At 44.2% G+C, this 21,258-nt stretch overlaps 1 protein-coding gene across 1 annotated transcript in view; it reads left to right on the top strand.

Moving 5' to 3' along the window:
* The window catches only part of LOC126266799 (follistatin-related protein 5-like), a 719,134-nt gene that overhangs the window by 680,768 nt on the left and 17,108 nt on the right, over nt 1-21,258 (top strand). The window contains exons 15-16 of the mRNA XM_049971343.1: nt 6,168-6,318; nt 17,287-17,487. Coding sequence (XP_049827300.1) covers nt 6,168-6,318; nt 17,287-17,487 — 352 coding nt within the window. The remainder of the gene's footprint in view (nt 1-6,167; nt 6,319-17,286; nt 17,488-21,258) is intronic.

Genomic DNA, 21,258 nt, shown 5'->3' with positions numbered 1-21,258 from the left:
TTTTCGTATGAAATCACTGCCTTGTATGTGCTTCAAAAATCTCCTGGGAAAGAGCGGTACCAATATTTGTACAAAAATACAAATTAAACTATTTAGATAACTTACTCGACGCCAAACGGGTGACGTCTTCGACAACAGCCGATGTTTCAACAGGTGCACAACCCGCCGGTTTCAACTTACAGATTCAACTACAGTGACTGTAGAAGAATATTTAAATTTCCGAATGCAGAGCATATGCGTAAAAATAACATACATATACTACACTAGCGCCTCCACACTGCCAAAGATCACCGAAGTCAGAAATTACCCACAGTGAATTTTAGCAACCACAATGTGAGGTAGCATTAATTCTGTCCCTCTATTTTTTGATCTAGTGGAGAGCACAATTCCGCACAGATTCCAAGTCAGATACTCCATGACATGGGATCTTTGTACCAAAGTACGAAGACCCGTTCATGTTGAGTCGGATGTTGTCACCAAGAGCCTGTAGATACAAATCGTTGTGAGTTGGCTTCCTGTAAACGCCATGTCCCAACGTAACAATAACCTTCGTTTTGGCCTACACGTCAAGCAAGGAAAGGCAGCCATCCCTTTCCATCTCCATCGTGAAGCGAATATTTGGATGAGATTTTCTGAAAGGCCGTTTAAGTTCTAACAACCATATGTCTAAACAACGAACGTGTTGTTTACCATGTCCGAAAAAATATACAAGGTGTACAACTTTGCTTCCGCCGTTTGCCGATAGGTGGCGACAATGATAGTCGCGGTCGAAGGAAACAGACCACAGACGCCAGGCAGTTAGCTTGGACGTCGGTCAACATCAAATCATTCAAACATTAGTCGATTTGTGTCTGCATCATAAAGATGTTCGTGATTGAAACTGTCAGTATGCGAGCCTAATTCTCGACATTTGCGGGAGGTGTTACTGTTTTGTTTCAATATGAAAGAAACAGCAGCCTCGTCTCATCGAATGCTCTCAAGTACGTGTAATAAGGACGATATTAGTGAAAGAACGCATCTTCAGTGGTTTCAACGCTTCAAGAACGATGATTTTAACGTTATAGACTGGCATAGTGGTGGAAGAGAGAATTTTTTCGAAGATGCAGAATTGGAGACATTGCTGAGTGAAGACTAGCGTCAAACTCAATAAGAATTGGCACGATTAGTGGGTGTGACACAGCAAGCTATTTCAAAAAGTCTCAAGGCTATGGGCATGATTTAGGAAGAAGGAACTTGGGTCCCATGTGAGCTGAACGGCGTTTGTGTGTTTCTGAACAGTTGCTTCAGTGGCAAAAACTGAAAGGATTCCTACATCGCATTGTGACGGTGGACGAAAAATGTGTTCATTACGATAATTCTAACCGCAAAAAATCATGAGGATATCTCGGACATGCTTCTTCGTCGACGGCCAAACCGAATATTCATGGCTCCAAGATCATGCTCTGGATTTAGTGAGACCAGCTCGGCGTCATGTACCATGATGTGTTAAAAACAAGTGAAACAATCACAGGTGCACTTTATCGAACGCAATTAATGCCTTTTAGCAGAGCATTAAAGAAAAACGGCTGCAGTACAGTGAGAGGCACGATAAAGTGGTTTTGCAGCACAACGCTCGACCACACGTTGCAAATGAGGTCGAAACGCACTTGGAAACGTGAAAATGAGAAGTCCTACCCCACCCGCCGTATTCTCCAGACATTCCTCCCTTTGACTATCACCTGTTTAGATCAATTACACATGGAATGGCTGACCAACACCTCCGATCTCATGAAGAAGTCACAAATTTGATCGATTCGTGGATCGCTTCAAAAGATGATGCGGGATTCGTACACTGCCCGTAAGGTGGGAGAAAGTAGTGGCCAGCGATGCAAAATACTTCGAATGATACATGTTTAACCAATTTGTTTCATTAAAGCCTCAAATGTTGGGAAAAAAACGGCGAAAGCAAATTTGTACACCTTGTAGTAGTAGAATGAGACTGTAGTGTACGTTGTCCTTTTTGGTGTCGAGATAATAAAGTAGTTATAACGTTTGCCAAAGATGTGCATAGTATTAATTCTCCTACCGTTATTCGAAGAAAGCAACGGGCTGAATCAGGTCTTTGATAACGAGGTGGCACCTAGGTGGACGACCTTTTTGTATTGCATAGGAAGCATTTCCTACAAGATTAGTCTTTTTCTGTGTAAATATGATGTGGAACGTGCTTTTCGACCACTATCGAATGCAATCTCTGAATTTACGTAAGGTATCGTATAACATGCTCTTCTGGTATGTTTGTATCTTGGTCAGACCATCAGGACCTTGGAGAACCAGAGTACTGTACACGCACGCTAACAACAACCGAGCAAATCTGCTACTACACATTGCCTTTGTACTAGTCATCCTGTGGAATATAACAACACGAGCATTCTGGCATATACTTGCATATTTTGGGGTAGCGTTATTCACGAAGCAGTTGAAATTAAATTGTCAAGTGATCTTACAAATAAAAAAGGAGGTTTTCACTTAAACTCTGTGTGGAATGTTGCTGACGTCCTGGTCAAACAACAGGCTGACAGTGTTAATACCATCTCACGTACTAGTTACTATTATTTATTTCCGATGACTTCTAACATAGGTCATCTTTGATTGTGTGATGGCTCTAGTGTTTACAATGTGTGTGTGTATGTGTGTGTTTGTGTGTGTGCGCTGCATACCGACGTTTTACATTTCTTCACATAGCGCTCCCTCGATGCATTTGTGCCTTGAAAATGGCGGGAAGTGGAACTGTTGTAATATCCGCAGTTGTCGAAGATATCTAGCGGCTGCATTCTCTAAGTTATTTTAATACTCAAGTTTCACATAAATTAGAGTCTTCTGAGGGCATTATATGTCTAGTAATCCAAAACGCTGCTACATTCAAAGGCTTTTTATCACAATGATTCTTTTCTATGCTGTAAGCTTATTTCGGCTCCATGGCCATCGCAAAGCTATCTGCAAACATATGGAGCTGTTATTGAATATATATGTGGCTATCTGTAATTAATAACAGTGTTGTATATATCTGTTGTCGTACTTCCTTCCATACCACATCATTAATGTTGTCGCTGTCTAGTACTCACATCCTGTATTGCTTTCTGTCCTACGTGTAGCGCAGACAAAACTGTGGATACGTAATGTCTCAATAGCGGATTTTGTTGCTGAGCAACATTCATTAACACCTATTCAATATTTTTCTTAAGGTGGACAGCTTCAGTAGACATCAAAATCAACTATGTTATATGATTACAAAATTGGCTTATTCATGTGCGTAGTTGTGTGTGCTAGTAGTAAGTCTTTGATCATGTTCGCTGGTGTTGCTTTTGCTTGCAAGTTTGTTTCATGTTTTACATTACTGGGATTTTTTTTTCCTAATGTGTTAATTTTGTTTAATATATTTCTTACATATTTCTGTGGTATGTATGTTTTTGTCTGACTTTTTAGTGCCTCTCTTGTTAGTTTTATGTCGTTATGAATCACAATATGTCTCGTTTGTTTGTGTCTATCATAGATTTGGTTGACTATGTTGGGGTTGGAGTAGTTTTGTTGTGCTATGTATTTCAGAATCTCGTATTCCTTCTGTATAGCGGACTGTTGTAGTGCTAATTCAGCAGTCTGTTTAACATCGAATGTCCTTACAAGACATCTATAATGTGGCAGGCCCAAAGGAATGAAAAAAGTAAAGTGTTTGCTGAAAGTAATTTGTCTGGAGTTTGACGTTGCATAAGAGTGAAACATCGACAATAAACAAGTCAGACAAGAAGAGAATTGAGTTTTTGAAATGTGATGCCACAAAGTATTGACGAAACTTGTTTAGTTAGATTTCTCATGTAATTAACACCCATCGGTACTGAATCTAACGAGGAAGAAATAAAATTTTTGAGAAAACTTGACTAAAAGAAGAACGGGATTATAAAACCAGTCATGAAAGACAACAAGACAATGATTTGAAAGTTACAACAAGTTTATGAGGGGTTAAAATTGTGGGGAAACATCAAAGCACGATTACAGTGGGCAGGGTGCAGCAGTTATGGAAAGACGAAGAGAGTTGCACAGAATAGTTTAACGTAGAGACCTACATCAAACCAGATTTTGGACTAACGATTACAAAGTGACCAGTAGAGTGATTTTCTAATTCGGGCATGCTGGTTTTGGATGGAAGATCCACAACAGCTTAGTAGTGTAGAAAAATTGTTAAAACTTTGTTTTATCTGTCTTAGTTCCATGAATATACAATTTATTGTTACCGGTTTCAGTCTGACTCGCCCATTCTCAAACCACGCATCCAAAAATAAAAAAGTAATTGTCGTCCAAATATATTTACATACATCATGCTTTATATTGCAAGTACTCATGTGATTAGAGAGATACGTTGTTATTAAGGGTAACTAGATTTGGTACCATTTTGTATACCTAGTCACTGTTAATAAGAAGTTGTGTCCCTAATCATGTAGGTAGTTGTAATACTGAAGTAATTGCGTACTGTACGTAAATGTTTTTGTACTACACTACTGGCCATTACAATTGCTACACCACTAATATGACGTGCTACAGACGCGAAACTTAACGGACAGAATGAAGATGCTATGATATGCAAATGATTAGCTTTTCAGAGCATTCACACGAGGTTGGCGCCGGTGGCGACAGCTACAACGTACTGATATGAGGAAAGTTTCCAACCGATTACTCATACACGAACAGCAGTTGTCCGGCGTTGCCTGGTGAAACGTTGTTGTGATGCCTCGTGTAAGGAGAAGAAATGCGTACCATCACGTTTCCGACTTTGATAAAGGTCGGATTGAAGCCTATCGCGATTGCGGTTTATCGTATCGCGACATTCCTGCTCGCGTTGGTGAAGATCCAATGACTGCTAGCAGAAAATGGAATCGGTGGGTTCAGGAGGGTAATAAGGAACACCGTGCTGGATCCCAACGGTCTCGTATCACTATCAGTCGAGATGACAGGCATCTTATGCGCACGGCTGTAACGGATCGTGCAGCCACGTCTCAATCCCTGAGTCAGCAGATGGGGACGTTTGCAAGTCAACAACCATGTGCAGGAACAGGTGGACGACGTTTGCAGTAGCATGGACTATCAGCTCGGAGACTATGGCTGCGGTTACCCTTGGCGCTGCATCACAGGCAGGAGCGACCGCGATGGTGTACTCAACAACGAGCATGGGTGCACGAATAGCAAAACGTCATTTTTTCGGATTTAATTCAGGTTCTGTGTACAGCATCATGATGGTCGCGCCCGTGTTTGGCGACATCGCGGTGAACGCACATTGGAAGCATGTATTCGTCATCGCCATACTGGTGTATCACCCGCCTTGATGGTATGGGTTGCCATTGGTTACACGTCTCGGTCACCTCTTGTTCACATTGATGGCACTCTGAACAGTGGACGTTACATTTCAGATGTGTTACGACCCGTGGCTCTATCCTTCATTCGAAACCTGCGAAACCCTATATTTTAGCAGGATAATGCACGATTGCATGTTGGAGGTCTTGTACGGGCCTTTCTGAATACAGAACATGTTCGACTGCTTCCCCGGCCAGCACATTCTCCAGATGTCTCACCAACTGAAAACGTCTGGTCAGTGGTGGCTGAGCAACTGGCACGTCACAATACGCTAGTCACTACTCCTGATGAAATGTGGTATCCTGTAGAAGTTGTATGGGCAACTGTACCTGTACACGCTATCCAAGCTCTGACTCAATGCCCAGGCGTATCAAGGCCGTTATTACGGCCAGAGGTGGTTGTTCTGGGTACTGATTTCTCAGGATCTATGCACCCAAATTGCGTGAAAATGTAACCGATGTCAGTTCCAGTTTAATATATTAGTCCAATGAATACCCGCTTATCATCTGCATTTCTTCTAGGTGTCGCAATTTTAATGGCCAGCAGTATATATGTACTTTGTAATTTGTAGGTGCGTGGTTTTAGAATGGGCTATTGAGCCCGAAACTGGTAACCACCGCATCAGTAAATGCGACTGAGATGTACAAAATAAAAAAATTAAAAGTTTTTTCTCAGTGGAGAGACTACTCCCTCTTCTGCATTGCTACAGTTGGTCATTTGATATTGGACAGGCAACCATGCTCGCAAATGGCTGTATGAGTGGGGGTGTACGCTGTGTGTGATTGCAGGACGTGGAGCACGAGTTCCGGCACGGCTACGTGTCGCACGCAGGGCGCCGCGGCCTCCTCAAGCTGGAGCTGGCCTCGCTGCGCTACCTGCGCGCCGTCGACCTCTCCGAGCGCTCCTGCCTGCCGCGCCACCTGCAGTTCTCCTCGCTCTGTGAGTCACAGCCACTGACTTGCCGCGTCCCGCGCTCCTCCTGGTCCTGTTCTTGAAGCAGTAAACTGCCGAAGGATTGTTAGGTGACTCAGAAATTCTGTAGAAGCCACAAGACATTCGAGTTGTCTCGTAACCTTTAAATCAGAAGCTAGCTATTGAATTGTATTGTTTGCTAACCGGGGACCTAGAAGCGAAGGAGAGGCTCCGTCCTCGCCGCAGCCGCAGTGGTCCGCAACCTCAGGACGACTACCGCAGCCTACTTCACCCCTCCACTGCCCCAGACCGAACCCAGGGTTATTGTGTGGTTCGACCCCCGGTAGCCCCCCCCCCCCTCCCAGGGAACGTCTCGTACCAGACCAGTGTAACCCCTATGTTTGCGTGGTACAGTAATGGTGCTGTACGCGTGCGTGCAGTACTGGTTTGTGCAGCAATCGCCGAAATAGTATAAGTGGGGCGGAATAAGCGGAATCAGCCCGCATTCGCCGAGGTAGATGAGAAACCGCCTAAAAACCATCCACAGACTGGCCGTTTCACCGGACCTCGACACAGATCCGCCGGGCGGATTCGTGCAGGGGACCAGACAATCCTTCCCGCCCGGAAAGCCGTGCGTTAGACCGCACGGCCAACCGGGCGAGCGAAGCTAGCTAACTTGCCCCTTGTAAGAATAGTACGTAAATGATTTAGTAACAAGCAAAGAAATGGATCTTTGCGACAGATCTAAGGCAGTCTCTTCGTAAGGAGAAAACAGTAACAGTCGCAGGTACCTTTTGCATTCTTCGATTATTATTTTTTTTTTTCGACTTGGTATTGACGGATAGGTTGCTAGATGTTTTTCTGAGGGACATCGCGTCAAATATAGTCCGACTGGTGCGTTAGATAGTCAAAATCCCGAGATGGTTGGAGGACGCCGTCCGTAATTCTCCACACTTTTTTCAGCTGGGGAGAAATGCGGCGACTTTGCTGGCCAAGGTAGGGTTTGACAAGCACAGTGACGTGTGCGGGTGGGCATTATTTTGCCGAAACATAAACGCTAGATGGCTTGCCATAAACGGCAAGGTAACTGGCACTAGACTATCGTCGACGTGTCACTGTGAAGTAAGGGTGCCACGGATGACAACTGAAGGGGTCCTGCTGTGAATACAAATCGCATCCCAGATCATCACTCCTTATTGTTGCGCTGTATGGCAGACTTCGGTCAGGTTGGTATCAGACCACTGTATGGGATGTCTCCAGATACGTCTTCACTGATCATCGAGGATCAGTTCGAAGCGATACTCATCGCTGAACACAATTCCACTGCATTCAATGAGATTCCAGGCCGAAGAGCCGGCCGCTGTGGACGAGCGGTCGCAGGTTAGAATCCTGCCTCAGGCATGGATGTATGTGAAGTCCTTAGCTTAGTTAGGTTGAGGGTACTGATGACCTCAGATGTTAAGTCTCATAGTGCCCAGAGACATTTGAACCATTCAGGCCGAAGACCTGTCTGGAGATGCCCCGGACAACAGTGGGATACGAACTGGCTGCCACTCGCCATACCGCCCGACGATCAGGAGTAATGGTCTGGGTTGTGGTTTCGTTTCATAACAGGTCACATTTTGTTGTGATCATCGGCCCTTTATAGCAAAGTGGTATGTGAATGACATTCTGCGCCTCATTTTGTTGCCCTTTCTGGGTAGTCACCCTGGGCTGACTTTTCCGACCGCACAGAGTAATTGCAAAGACCCACCTTGGCCAACAAGGCCGCCGAATCTCCCCCCAGTTGAGAAAGGTTGGAACGTTATGGACAGAGCCTTCGAATACTCTCTGGATTTGGGGTATCTAACGCGCTAGTTGGGCAGAATTTGGCACGATATTGCTCAGGAGGACATCTAACATCTGTAACGGCCAGAGACTGGTCAACGAGTTATTGACTTGCTCAGTTCGTGAAGCTCTTTCTCCTGAACAGATCACGAAAGTTTTCTGAAATTATCATTTGTTTGTCTTAATATATGCATGACATGTACTTACTTCAGTCCCATTCACATAATTTCTTCAAGGTACGTCGTTTTCTTTTTTTTTCTTTTTTTTTGTTTTTTTTTTTTTTTAGTCTAAGAGTGTATATTATCTCCAACTCTACATTATACTCCACAAGTCATCCTGTGGTGCATGGCAGATCTTGCGTCCGACTGGCATCACTATCATTTCATCCATTCTCTGTGTGGTTGTCGCCAAGACTACTCATGAGCATTAATTCGTCTGATTTCATCGTCATTTCACGAGACATGTATGGAAGGAACTATTATTTTAATAAGTTCTTTTTAGCACTTGCACTCTCAGAATTTCAACACAACCTATCCGTGAGGCGCAATAACTCCCTTGTATTGCCTACCGCTAGAGTTTGTTGAACGTCTCTGTAACGCTCTCGCGACCACTCGGCGAAGATCCCTCAGGGTAGTCGGTGGGTCAAATCGTCCATAAACAGCCCTTTTCAATCTATCCCAGGCATGTTCGATAGGGTTCATGTCTGCAGAATGTGATGGCCACTCCAGTCGAGCGATGTCGTTATCCTGAAGGAAGTCATTCACAAGATGTACACGATGGGGGCGCGAAATGTCGTCCATGAAGACGAATGTCTCGCCAATATTCTGCCGATATGGTTGCACTATCGGTCGGAGGGTCACATTCACGTATTGTATAGCCGCTACGGTGCCTTCCATGATCACCAACGGCGTACGTCAGCCCCACATAATGTCACCCCAAAACAGCAGGGAACCTCCACGTTGCTGCACTCGCTGTACAGTGTGTCTAAGGCATTCAGGCTGACAAGGTTGCCTCCACATATGTCTCCGACGATTGTCTAGTTGAAGGCATATGTGACACTCATCGGTGAAGAGAACGTGATGCCAATCATGAGCGGTCCATTCGGCATGTTGTTCGGCCCATCTGTATCGCGCTGCATGGTGTGGTTGCAAAGATGGACCTCATCATGGACGTCTGAAGTTGCTCATCATGCAGCCTATTGCGCACATTTTGAGTCGTCAGACAATGTCCTGAAGCTGCACGAAAAGCATTATTAAACACGGTGGATTTACTGTCAGGGTTCCTCCGAGCCATAAGCAGCGGTCACCCACTGCAATAGTAGCCCTCGGGCGGCCTAATAGAGGCATATCATCGACAGTTTCTGTCTCTCTGTATCTCCTCCACATCCGAACAACATCACTTTGGTTCACTACGAGACGCCTGGTCACTTTCCTTGAGAGCCCTTCCTGGCACAATGCGGACGCGATCGAACCTCGGTATTGACCGTCTAGGCATGGCTGAACGAGCCCTGTACCTCCTTCCTAGTGGAATGACTGGAACTGATCAGCTGTCGGACCCCCTCCATCTAATAGGTGCTGCTCATGCATGGTTGTTTACACCTTTTGGCGGGTTTAGTGACATTTATGAACAGTCAAAGGGACTGATACAATGTCCACAGTCATCGTCTATCTTCAGGAGTTCTGGAACCAGGGTAATGCAACACTTTTTTGATGTGTGTAGTTTAAATAAAAATTTTATGAAAACCCAAAGAAAATGTTTTTAAAACCCCTACCGCACACCATTAAACCTGGAACATCCACTAGCACGTGGTACGGACCAGGTTGCCTTTCGCAGATCTGTTGGATAGTGTTGAAGAGTCCGTACAGCAATTTGCGAAAGACTCTGTTGAAATGCCAGAAAACTGGAACTAAATTCACGAAGACATTCTGAGGATCGGCGTATCAGGGTTTGAATGTAAACGTATATAAATGTAGCACGTTGAACACAAAGAACCGAACAGAACCGTTGCTGTTATATTAAACTATAGACTATGAATTACTGGAAACAGTAGCAGTCGTAAAACAGAAATAACTCTTCAAGTGGAATAACCTTATAAAATTACTTGTGGGAAACGGAGATTCAAATGGCTCTGAGCACTATGGGACTTAACATCTGTGGTCATCAGTCCCCTAGAACTTAGAACTACTTAGACCTAACTAACCTAAGGACATCACACACATCCATGCCCGAAGCAGGATTCGAACCTGCGACCGTAGCAGTCGCACGGATCCGGACTGAGCGCCTGAACCGCTAGACCACCGCGGCCGGCGGGGAAACGGAGATGCAAGACCGAGATTTACAGGGTAAATCTTCAGACCATGTAGTCCACCTGCAAAAGAAGTGACTTAAAGAACACTTGTTGGACTGATTCGTGGGTACTGCTCGTCATTCGTGAACCTATACCAGGTTGCGTTAACAGGAAACTCAAAGAGCCAACGAAGAACAGGGTGTTTCGTCGCCCTACCAACGAAGAGCAGGGAGTCTCGTCCCCCGACCGTTTCATAGGCGCCAGAGGTTCCAACTACAAAGGAAGACGCTACGCTAGAGGAGTGTCCATCACAATTTATTGTTGAAACTCCGACAGTATGAGGGCACACTGTCGCGCAGTGGTCAGCTCACTGAGCTCGCGTTCGGGAGTTCGATGTATCAAATCCCCGTCCGGCCATTCTGATTTAGGTTTTTCGTGATTTCCCTAAATATCTCCAGTCAAATGTCGCAATGGTTCCTTTGAAAGACACTGCCAACTTCCTTCCCCATACTTTCGTAATCGGACCTTGTGCTTCGTCTCTAATCACCTCGTTGTCGACGAGAAGTTAAATCCTAGAGTTCCTTCTTTTGGAGAGCGCAGGTTCCTGGAAGAGTTGTAAAACATATCACTTCCTTCTAAATAGTATAGAGAAATGACAACCACGAGAAATGAGAGACCATATGCCGTACAAGGAGATTTATCGACAATTGTTATTCGCATTTTGTAAGCGTAAGCGGAACAGGGTAGGGGCAAAATATAGTGGTACCAGAAGTAGCCTCATGTATAATCCATTAAGTGGCTTGTTGTGTATAGTGATATACTGTGAGTTCCCATCCCTCTTCGTGAAGTGTCGACGGTTGTTAATGGTTATTAACGGTCGGAAATTCAGTTAAAGCGGCTCTGGAATATAGAGCAATAAAAGTAAAGGTAACAGCTACGATAGCGTGCCAGGAGTTAATGGCATGCGTCTGTTTTAGTCTTCTGATGCCGTTTGATGACCTGTTCATCTTAAAACATAATTTTATGTGCCTGGTTTAAACAAAGGGATTAAATAGGACAACTTCTAACAATAGTCACTGTTTATTAGACAAAAGTTACAGTCACAGTAAGCTTCAGTTCACACTCACGCGTCACTGCTTTCCAATGTTATTTCACTCTAGTTTGTATTTTGTTTGGATGTTTTTCCATGCTTATCACTGTTTCTCATACGCACACGCGATTGTCGCACATCGACATTTTAGCCACTATAACCTGAAAATAGTTTCGTTAACGGTTTCTTGTTCCTTACTTTTCCTCTGACTTCCTTAATTAATGTTTTTCCGCTCATCACACTTTAACTTGTTACTTGTTACACTCATTTATTTCTGTTTTAATCCTCAGCAGTATTCAATATAATTATTTTCTAATGCAAATTTTGCCTACCTCCACATCCGACTTGGAATACTGGCTTTCTCAACTCATACTTAACTACTAAACGTTCGTGAGCTCATGTCAGAATACACTCCCTGACAAAAGATGGAGGCCCCAGAGAAGACTGTCGCCTGTCAGTGCCATTTCGTTCGAGTGCCACCATCGACGGATATGTAAATTATCGGAAGTGTGATGGTCTGTGATAGGTATAAAAGCCAACAGAGTGCGTTAATGTTACTCGTGTGTAAAGGGTGGCCATTATTGAACTATATGAAATAAAATCGTCATAAGTACTGAACGGCTTGCGTTAGACGTTCAAACTGTACCCTTGACTTCTGAGCTTGATTGGAGTTAGTATGCGCTTGCATGTTCGGTTTAGCGATGAACTTTCATATGGATGGGTTCGTTAATAAGCTGAATTGGCGCATTTGGGGGACCGAGAATCGGCATTTCGCGATGGAGAGGTCTCTTCACCCTCAATGGGTCACTGTGTGGTGTGCAATATCCAGTCACAAAATAATCTGTGCGATCTTTCTTGATCGCACAGTGATTACTGAACGATCCATGAAGGTTTCTTCCCAATTATCCAAAGTGACCCTGATTTCGACAATAGCTGGTTCATGAACACGGAGGTCGACCCAATCGAAGCAGCAAAGTGCTTGATATCCTGGAGGAGCACCGCATCATGGCTCTAGCGTGTCCAGAGACCACTGGCATGTGCCTTGATTGGCCGCCATATTGTTGGAATCAGAACACATGCGACTCCTTTTTGTGGGACTGTATTAAAGATAAGATGTACAGAAATAGCCGTAAAACCATTTCTGAGCAGAAAATCGCCATTTAGGAGGTCATCGAGAGCATCGATGTTCCAACACTTCAGAGGGTCATGCAGAATTTCGCTATTCTTCTGCGCCACATCATCGCCAATGACGGCAGTCATATCGGACAAGTCATAACTTAAATCCTAATATCTGTAGTGACTAACATGTTGAATAAAGTGTGCTCACGCCATAGTTTGCATCTGATTTACGTTTTTTAGTCGTATAGTCCAATAATTGACACCCTGTAGTAAGGTATACATAGGGCGTGCGCAGCGCCAGATGTAGCGATCACTACGGGGGATGTTGAGATACCGCGTGCTTGTGGTACACACCGCTTTCAGCACCCAAAAGTTAGAAAGGGCCATTATCGTAAATATACACTATCCAGATATGTGGGGAAATGGATGGAATTTAGATGTGACTATGGCCCAATGTTGGACTACATAGGAGGGTGAGAGCAGGCATACTCGCTAATAAAGTTGCGTTCGACCATGTCTGACAATCGCAAGGCAGTATCCCTTTATTATGCACCAAGAACATCATTACCACCTTCACATTTGTACTTGCCATCCGGGACCAAGTAATGGACCCCGTATTACATAGTATGTCATCTTCCGTGATTGCTCTGAGATTGGGAACAGCAGGACTAGGGAATTACCATTAACACAATAGAAACCACTGCGTTTGGAGTGGTGCCGAGAGCGAATTGTGGGTGGCTGATAAACGGCGTGGTGTGGTGATCAGCGATGCATTGCTGTTCTGCCGTATCCCGGATGACCTTTGTCGGCGACTATAGCGCCGATCTGGGAGAGGAAGACAGAGCTATTTACATCAAGAGCCGTACCTGCGCAATGTCACTACGCAGCCCCGCCTCACGCCACCTTCAACATAAGTAACAAGCAAAATCTTATGGACAAGCACAACGGTGTTACTCTTGCTATCGTGGTGTGGGGAGCCATCTTCTCTCGCTTCAGGTCACCTCTGGCGACAAAACGGTATGTCACGTGCATCTTGCATCTTCATTATGCGAATTTTTCGTGGTGCCATTTTTAAGTGGCACGGTTCTCGTCCACAGATTGTGCGTGTTTCTATGAGCTGCCTTCGTGAAGTTGAGTACTGTGGACAGCAACACACCTACAACTTGCAGCGGTATCAGAAAGTTTCAGTTCTACCACTGTAAAGACGGAAGATCAGCGATTCGGAATGTCAGAACTGTGTAGTAAGTAACGGCAGGAACACCACTACACAATTACGTAGCACTAACACTCCAAACCATCGACTCTCGGAGAGAGATTTTAGCCATGTTCAACCTAATGATAAAGTATCGAACTATTTTTCTCCGAATCATACAGTTTGTGGGAGAAGCAGTGAGAATAATTACTTTTGGAAACCTTTTATCAGACAAATCCTGTTATAACAATAAACTGTTTCTCTTAATAAAACGGCCGCCAGCCCAAATCGGCCACAGCGTCTACACAAAAAGATGAAGTCAATTTTCGACACTGAATAAATAACTACTTTCACTTACAACGTAATTTAAACACAACCACTTAATTTCCATTTACTACGGTCACTTGGCAGTAAGTGCTATTAATCCCACTTTATGTTACTTATGGAATTTATCACTATACGTCAATAATTATTTAAAGAAGACATACACATGTTTCAACAAGGATACAAAATAATATTAAACTTATAGCTGTCATTCATATGACCAAAACTATTATTTAACACGACTAAATTTCATTTCTTTAGGACTGTTATTTGTTAATGTTTTACTAACACCAATATTTGTCTGGCTTTCTTGGTTATGGAGAAGCAACACGAACAACTACTCTTAAGATTATGGCAGTTAAACAATTATGTTACTTTACTTTCAGAAATGGTATTGAAAACTTACCCTCATGGTCACCCAAAGCGGTGGCCCTTAAACTGATACGTGCAAACTTTAGTATTTAATAAAGATTTTCAGAATTTTCTACCAAAACAGTACTATTGCCAGTAATTCACTATTATTCAAGCTTCAATAAACATCAGGAGACTCGGAATAAAATCATTTAGGTAAGGAGCCTAGTGAGGTAAATTAAATAGGAAAGTTACTGTTATACACAAAGGTACATTTAACACTTACATTCCACTGATTGAAGATGGATGGTTCATACTGTGATACACTTCTAAATAAAGTACTTTGCCTGTTACTGATGTCGAAGGTGGCGTGAGGCGGTGCTGCGTGGTAACATTGCGGAGGTACGGCTGTTGATATACATAGCTCTGTCTTCCTCTTGGTGGCGACGATAAAATTGAAAATCCCCGAGCTATTACTTTATTGCCGTACTGCTCCAATCATGCAGAACACGTCCGAGGCCAAAACCCAGTCTAGCAGGTAAATTCGGGGCCTCTAGTGCTTGACCAACGTAATGCGTGTTCACCACTTGCAGGGCAGCTGCCGACTGTGTGAGCCACTTGCGCGCCAATTCTCACTCCCGCGACCCACCACCTTTTCCATTCTACCACAGAACGGAGATCCGTTCTACCTATGATCTCTGCACCTTTTCAATTTACACTTCTGCTTACAAAAAATCTAAGTATGAACCATCTACAACTGCATGACAGCATATACAAACAAAATTGACGTAACTAATTACAGTTGTACTTGAAATATTACATAATTATTTACAAAATATATTTTAATACATCTATTCCACCTACGTCAAAAAGGTTACTTTAAACAAACTACACTTAACAAAAGCTTACTTTCGTTAAAGTAACTGGCTAATTTTTCGAATTTATTGCGGAACAAAAGAGTCTTTAAATACACAGGTTAATGGCAGTATTATATTTACAATAGAATTATGAACTGTCCCTCGAAAAACGTCTTTGTGGCCAACTCAGACGTCAACTCTACCCCGGTCTCAGTAACCAGGTGTTCAAGAACGCGTTACAAAAGAGTTACGAGCCAGCTTGCCTCAGGAGAGGGTGCAACCGCTTTCCAACCGAATCAATGTATGCATACAGACCAGATCGTGTGCAACTTCATATTAATAAATGGGCTCATAGCACCAAGTTAATTGCTAAAGTGACTCAGTCTCGTGATCACCCTTATAACATCAGTCTGTGGCCGAGAGGATTCCTTCCGTTTTCTCCTCCCCCTCTAGGTGCTTTACTTTTTCTTGTCAGGCAGTGTAGCTTCCATTGACAAAACGACAATGACACGAAGATGTAGACTTTCACAGCCGGAGATGCCGCGTCCATTATAATTATCCGGGCTGTTATGCCGCGGTCGGTTGATGAATTCTGTGTCAATTTCCAGCGTTTCGTACCCGTGTGCGGTGGACATCTTCAAGGGGGTCTGCAGCTCGATGGAAGTTCCAACACACCCACTGGCATGTTACTATAAACATAACTACGTCTAGATTGGGATTTAGCATCTATTCCACAATGCCAGGTCTTGTAAGCGATGACATCTCGGTCAGCGAATGATTCCAATCCAGGTAGAGAGGCATTCTCACATCGGACAACAGTTAGAGTAAACCATCCACTTGCAGTACTCCCTGTGCCAGCATAAAGAGTGAAATTAACTCGACATCCACGGAAAAAATATGTCCATTTAATATGACAGTTTGTGGAGTGCCATAAGTTCCAAGTTTATTCTCGAGGCTTATTATGTGTTCGTAGACTGCCATGCGTTGGCGACGTTGACGATACACACGTCGACGAGGCATAGTGCTTCAATGCTCTTGCAGATAGAGCTCACAACTGAATGGTTCGGCTGGCGTTGCACTGTCCGCTTATACAGAGAGCCGGTTACGTAACGCGGCTGATAAGGGACTTAGACTCTGCAGCCACCAGCAAGCGAGCGTTATCCCGTACGCGCGCTCTGGGTGTTATAGGAGCGCGCGTCTGCTGGTGCGCCGGCCTGGCGCCGAGCCAAGCGGGTTGCGTAACCAGACGCTCCTAGGTCAGTTCGCTCTTTATATAAGCGGACAGTGCACGCCAGTGGAACCATTCCGCTGTGAGCTCTATCTGCAAGAGCATTGAAGCACTATGCCTCGTCGACGTGTGTATCGTCAACGTCGCCACCACATGACAGTCTACAAACACATAATAAGCCTCGAGAATAAACTTGGAACTAATGCCACTGCACAAACTGTCATATTAAATGGACCTATTTTTTCGGTGGATGTCGAGTTAATTTCACTATTTATGCTGGCACAGGGAGTACTTCAAGTGGATGGTTTACTCTAGCTATTGTCCGATGTGAGAATGCCTCTCTACCTGTATTGGAATCATTCGCTGACCTGGCGTTGTGGAATGGATGCTAAATCCCAATATAGACCTAGTTATGTTTATAGTAATATGCCAGTGGGTGTGTTGGACCTTCCATCGAGCTACAGACTCCCTTGAAGATGTCCTCCGCAGACGGTGACGAAACGTTGGGAATTGACACAGAATTCATCAACCGACCACGTCATAACAGCCCGGATAACTATAATGGACAGAACGACAATGGGCAATCAGTGCCTATCTTAAAAAGAAAGCGCCCACCTCCCTCTCCTTCCCGGTAGACGTGGCACAGTTACGAGATGTAGAAAGGTAAGCAGGTTTCTGTAGTGTGCATCCTACAGCGGCTGGGGTGTCGACATGCCGCAGTCGGGCTGGTGGTGGTGGAGTGCGAGGAGCCGGCGACGGGCCAGCCGGCGGGCCAGCTGGTGCTGGACGCGGTGACGGACGCCGTGGTGTCGCAGCGGCCCTCGCTGCTGGGCCGGCCGCACCTCAGCCCAGACAGCCGCACACTGGTCACGCTGCACCGCGCCAGAGACGGCGTCACGCTCGTCGTACAGCGCGTTGCGGGTAAGCCGCCCTCTGCCCCCTGCCTGGCCCTAAGTCCACCTGACCTGTCACAACTAGCTTTTCGTCTACTCTGTATTTATCGACTGACAAGGTGTAACACAACCAGTCCTCCCAGGACCGCGACATGTGGACCCAACAACAAAGTGGCAAATACAGGAACTACTCATGGATGTACTCGTAATTCCTCTATCAATTTTAATTGAAGCTATTTGGAAAATCAGTCACAGTTTAAGTCACTAACAAAACTTCCTGGCCGATTAAAACTGTGTGCCGGTCCGAGATTCGAACTAGGGGCCTTTGCCTTTCGCGGGCAAGTGCTCTACGAACTGTTCCACCCTAGCACGACTCACGCTCCGCCCTTACGCCAGTACCACGCCTTCTACCTTCCAAAGGAGAGCTTCTGTAAAGTTTGGAAGGTAGAAGGTGAGGTACTGGCAGAAGTAAAGCTGTGAGGACGGAGCGTGCGTCGTGCTAGGGTAGCTCAGCTGGTTAGAGCACTTGCTCGCGAAAGGCAAATGTCCTGAGTTCGAGTCTCGGAGTCTCGGTCCGGCACAGTTTTGATTTGCCAGGAAGTTTCATATCAGCACACACACCGCTGCAGAGTGAAAATCTCATTCTGGTCACTAACAAAAGTTTCCAGACAAAGGCACTTCCTGACAGTAATTTGTGACGACTTGAAACGGATCTCGGTTGACATCGTACTGAGTTAATAATTTTCTCCCGATAATAACAACCATTATAAACTGCTCAAGGCAGGGATCTTCTTCTCTTGGGAGAAGTAGTGTTGCAGTGAAAACTGCCTTTCCGATGGCTGAGACTGTGCCAGTTCAGGAAAACTCAACTAGCCACGTAGTTTGCAAGGGACTTGTTTTTTTAAGTCGGAAGACTACCGGAGTAGAGTGTCAACAAGGACATAAAGTATCTGGCCTTTGTTACGCTCGGGCCGTTCAGTTTGAGTTCCGGGACTGCAGCCTCGTAACCGTTCGTGAACACATCTTGCTGTAGACTTTCGCCGCTGTACAGTTGTAGTTGTTTAGCTGCTGGTGAATCTTCCGGTTTGTGTGGACGTGATCCATGAAACTTTTCCGATATTAACGTTTCGTCCAGAGATGCACTTCAGAGAGGCTCGTGGTTCCGCTGACTCTTGCCGACTCGTGACCCACGAGCCTCTATGAAAATTTTCAGCACAGTTGCGAACGAAATGTTAGCAACGGAAAAGATTCGTGGATCACGACCGTACAGATTTAGCAGCAAGTAAGATGTCAGTATTAGAATCAGAATGTAGGAGAACCCTGAAGGACTTAAAATCAAATCAGGAAGAAGGGATGCATAACACTCCATCAAATTTTCTACAATCTCTGGGGGAAGTGGCAACAAAACGGCTATTGACGTTGGTGTGTAGAAGGTATGAGTTGGCGACATACCATCCACACAGTTCCGAAGACTGCAAGAGCTGACAAGGGCGACAATTATCCAACAATCAGCTTAACAAATCATGCACCAAAGTTACTGACAAGAATAATATGAAGAAGAACGGAAAAAAATATTGATGATGTGCTAGATGACGATCGCTTTGGCTTTAGGAAGGGTAAAGGCACCACAGAGGAAGTTATGCCGTTGCAGTTGATAATGGAGGCAAGACTAAAGAAATATTAAGAGACGTTCATAGGATTTATCGACCTGGAAAATGCGTCGGACAATGTAAAATGCTGCAAACTGTTAAAATTCAAAGAAAAATTGGGGTAACCTATAGCGAGAAATGGTTAATTATACAATATGTATAAGAATCAAGACGGGATAACAAGAGTGGACGACCAAGAAAAAAGGATGTAAGACAGGGATGTAGACCCCTACTGCTCAATCTTTGCGTAGAAGAATCACTGATGGAAATGAAAGAAAGGTTCAGGATTAGAACTAAAATTCAAAGTGAAAAGATATCAATGATACGATTCGATGATGGCATTGTTATCCTGAGTGAAAGTGGCGAATAATTACATAATCTGCTTAATAGAATGAACGGCCTAATGAGTGCAAAATATGGTCTGAGAGTAAATCGAAGAATGATGAAAGTAATGAGAGGTAGCAGAAATGAAAACATCGAGAAATTTAACATCCGGATTGATGGTCACGAAGTAGATAAAGTTGAGGAATTCTGCTATCTATGCAGCAAAATAACCAATTACGGATGGAGCAAGGAGGACATAAAAAGCAGACTAGCGCTGGCAAACAGGGCACTCCTGGCCAAGAGAAGTCTATTAGTATCGAACATAAGCTTAAATTCGAAGGAGAAATTTCTGAGAATGTACGTTTGAAGCAGAGGATTGTATGGTAGAGCAACATGGACTGTGCGAAAAGAGAAACAGAAGAGAATGGAAGCATTTGAGATGTAGTGCTACAGAAGAATGTTGAAAATTAGGCAGACTGATAAGGTAAGGAATGAGGAGGTTCTGTGCAGAATTGGAGAGGAAAGGAACATGTGGAAAACACTGAGAAAGGAGAAGGAACAGCAAAGATGGGATATCTGTTAAGACATCAGCAAATGACATCCAAGGTACTAGAGGGAGCTGTAGAGGGCAAGAACTGTAGAGGAAGACAGAGATTGGAATACATCCAGTAAATAATTGAGGACGTAGGTTGCAATCGCTACTCTGGGATGAAGAGGCACAAGAGACGAATTCATAGCGTACCTCGTCTAACCAGTCAGTGGATTGATAACTCAAAAAAAAAAAAAAAAAAAATAGCTTAGCTGTTCATTTCCTTGAACAGAACACAATAGTATCGTACCAATACACGCGCCGTGTCATCTGCATGCAGAGCGCGAATGTCTCCCTACGACCGCAAGCCTTGTTGTATGATGTACTAAATCTCCCTCTTTGTCACACTGATCCGTTTTTCATGTTTCAACCTTCTCTCTACGGTTTTATCGTAATACTGTGTACCAATCTATGGTTCAATACGCATTATCTTTGCCGTTGGTCTCTGACAGGTCCGTAAATTCTGCCGTCTGCTAAAAATTGTATTTTGCTCAATCCTGATTTAAGTGTATATCACTGTTTTTATTATTACTTACCTTCTTTCTTCATTGTTTTTTATGTAGTCGCGCCTTTCACAGTGTCCAAACAAATTAGGGACCCCATACACGTAAGAATATTTCCGACGCCTGACACTCGGATATTAGATAGGAAATCAATTTAAAATTCTGGCGGCCGTTAATATTTACCACGACTAGAAACTGGTGAAAGCTGTATTCATTTCCGCCGCCGTAAACAGAAATACGTTTGAAAGACACCTGGATGTGATATCGTAAAGGGAAGCACACGTTCCAATACTTTGCTACTACCACAGCTGCGACGTAACACGGTTGATCTGACGTAGAGAATTCTTTGAAATTTTCTCGTTTTTGAGATATCGAGGACGCGCTCACTTGAGCAATTGTACCAATGCTACCGTTTCAGTTTCATTTTTCACCGACAGAACGAGAAACAGAAACAAAAATGTACTCGATCTTCTTATCCTCGTAGCGATCATTACGAGTTTTCGTAGGTCAGAAGCGTTCTTATTTTTGGTCTGGTTCTGTTTGATACTGTGGTGACTCAAAAAAATATTGTTGCCTGCACGATCAAACCTTTTAATAATGATTATGTCTCGGTCACCTAGAAAACAGAAACGAAGTATGGGGCGCAGACTGCAAATGGTTGGAGATACGACATTTGAATTTCAGAGATATTTTTTCTTCAGTTGTATTGCAATACTCAAATATTGTAGTGCACA

Source organism: Schistocerca gregaria, chromosome 1 (assembly GCF_023897955.1).
Source record: "Schistocerca gregaria isolate iqSchGreg1 chromosome 1, iqSchGreg1.2, whole genome shotgun sequence".
Classification (NCBI taxonomy): Eukaryota; Metazoa; Arthropoda; class Insecta; order Orthoptera; family Acrididae; genus Schistocerca; species Schistocerca gregaria.
The sequence above is the reverse complement of the archived record's forward strand: the minus strand, read 5'-3'. Positions and strand labels throughout refer to the sequence as shown.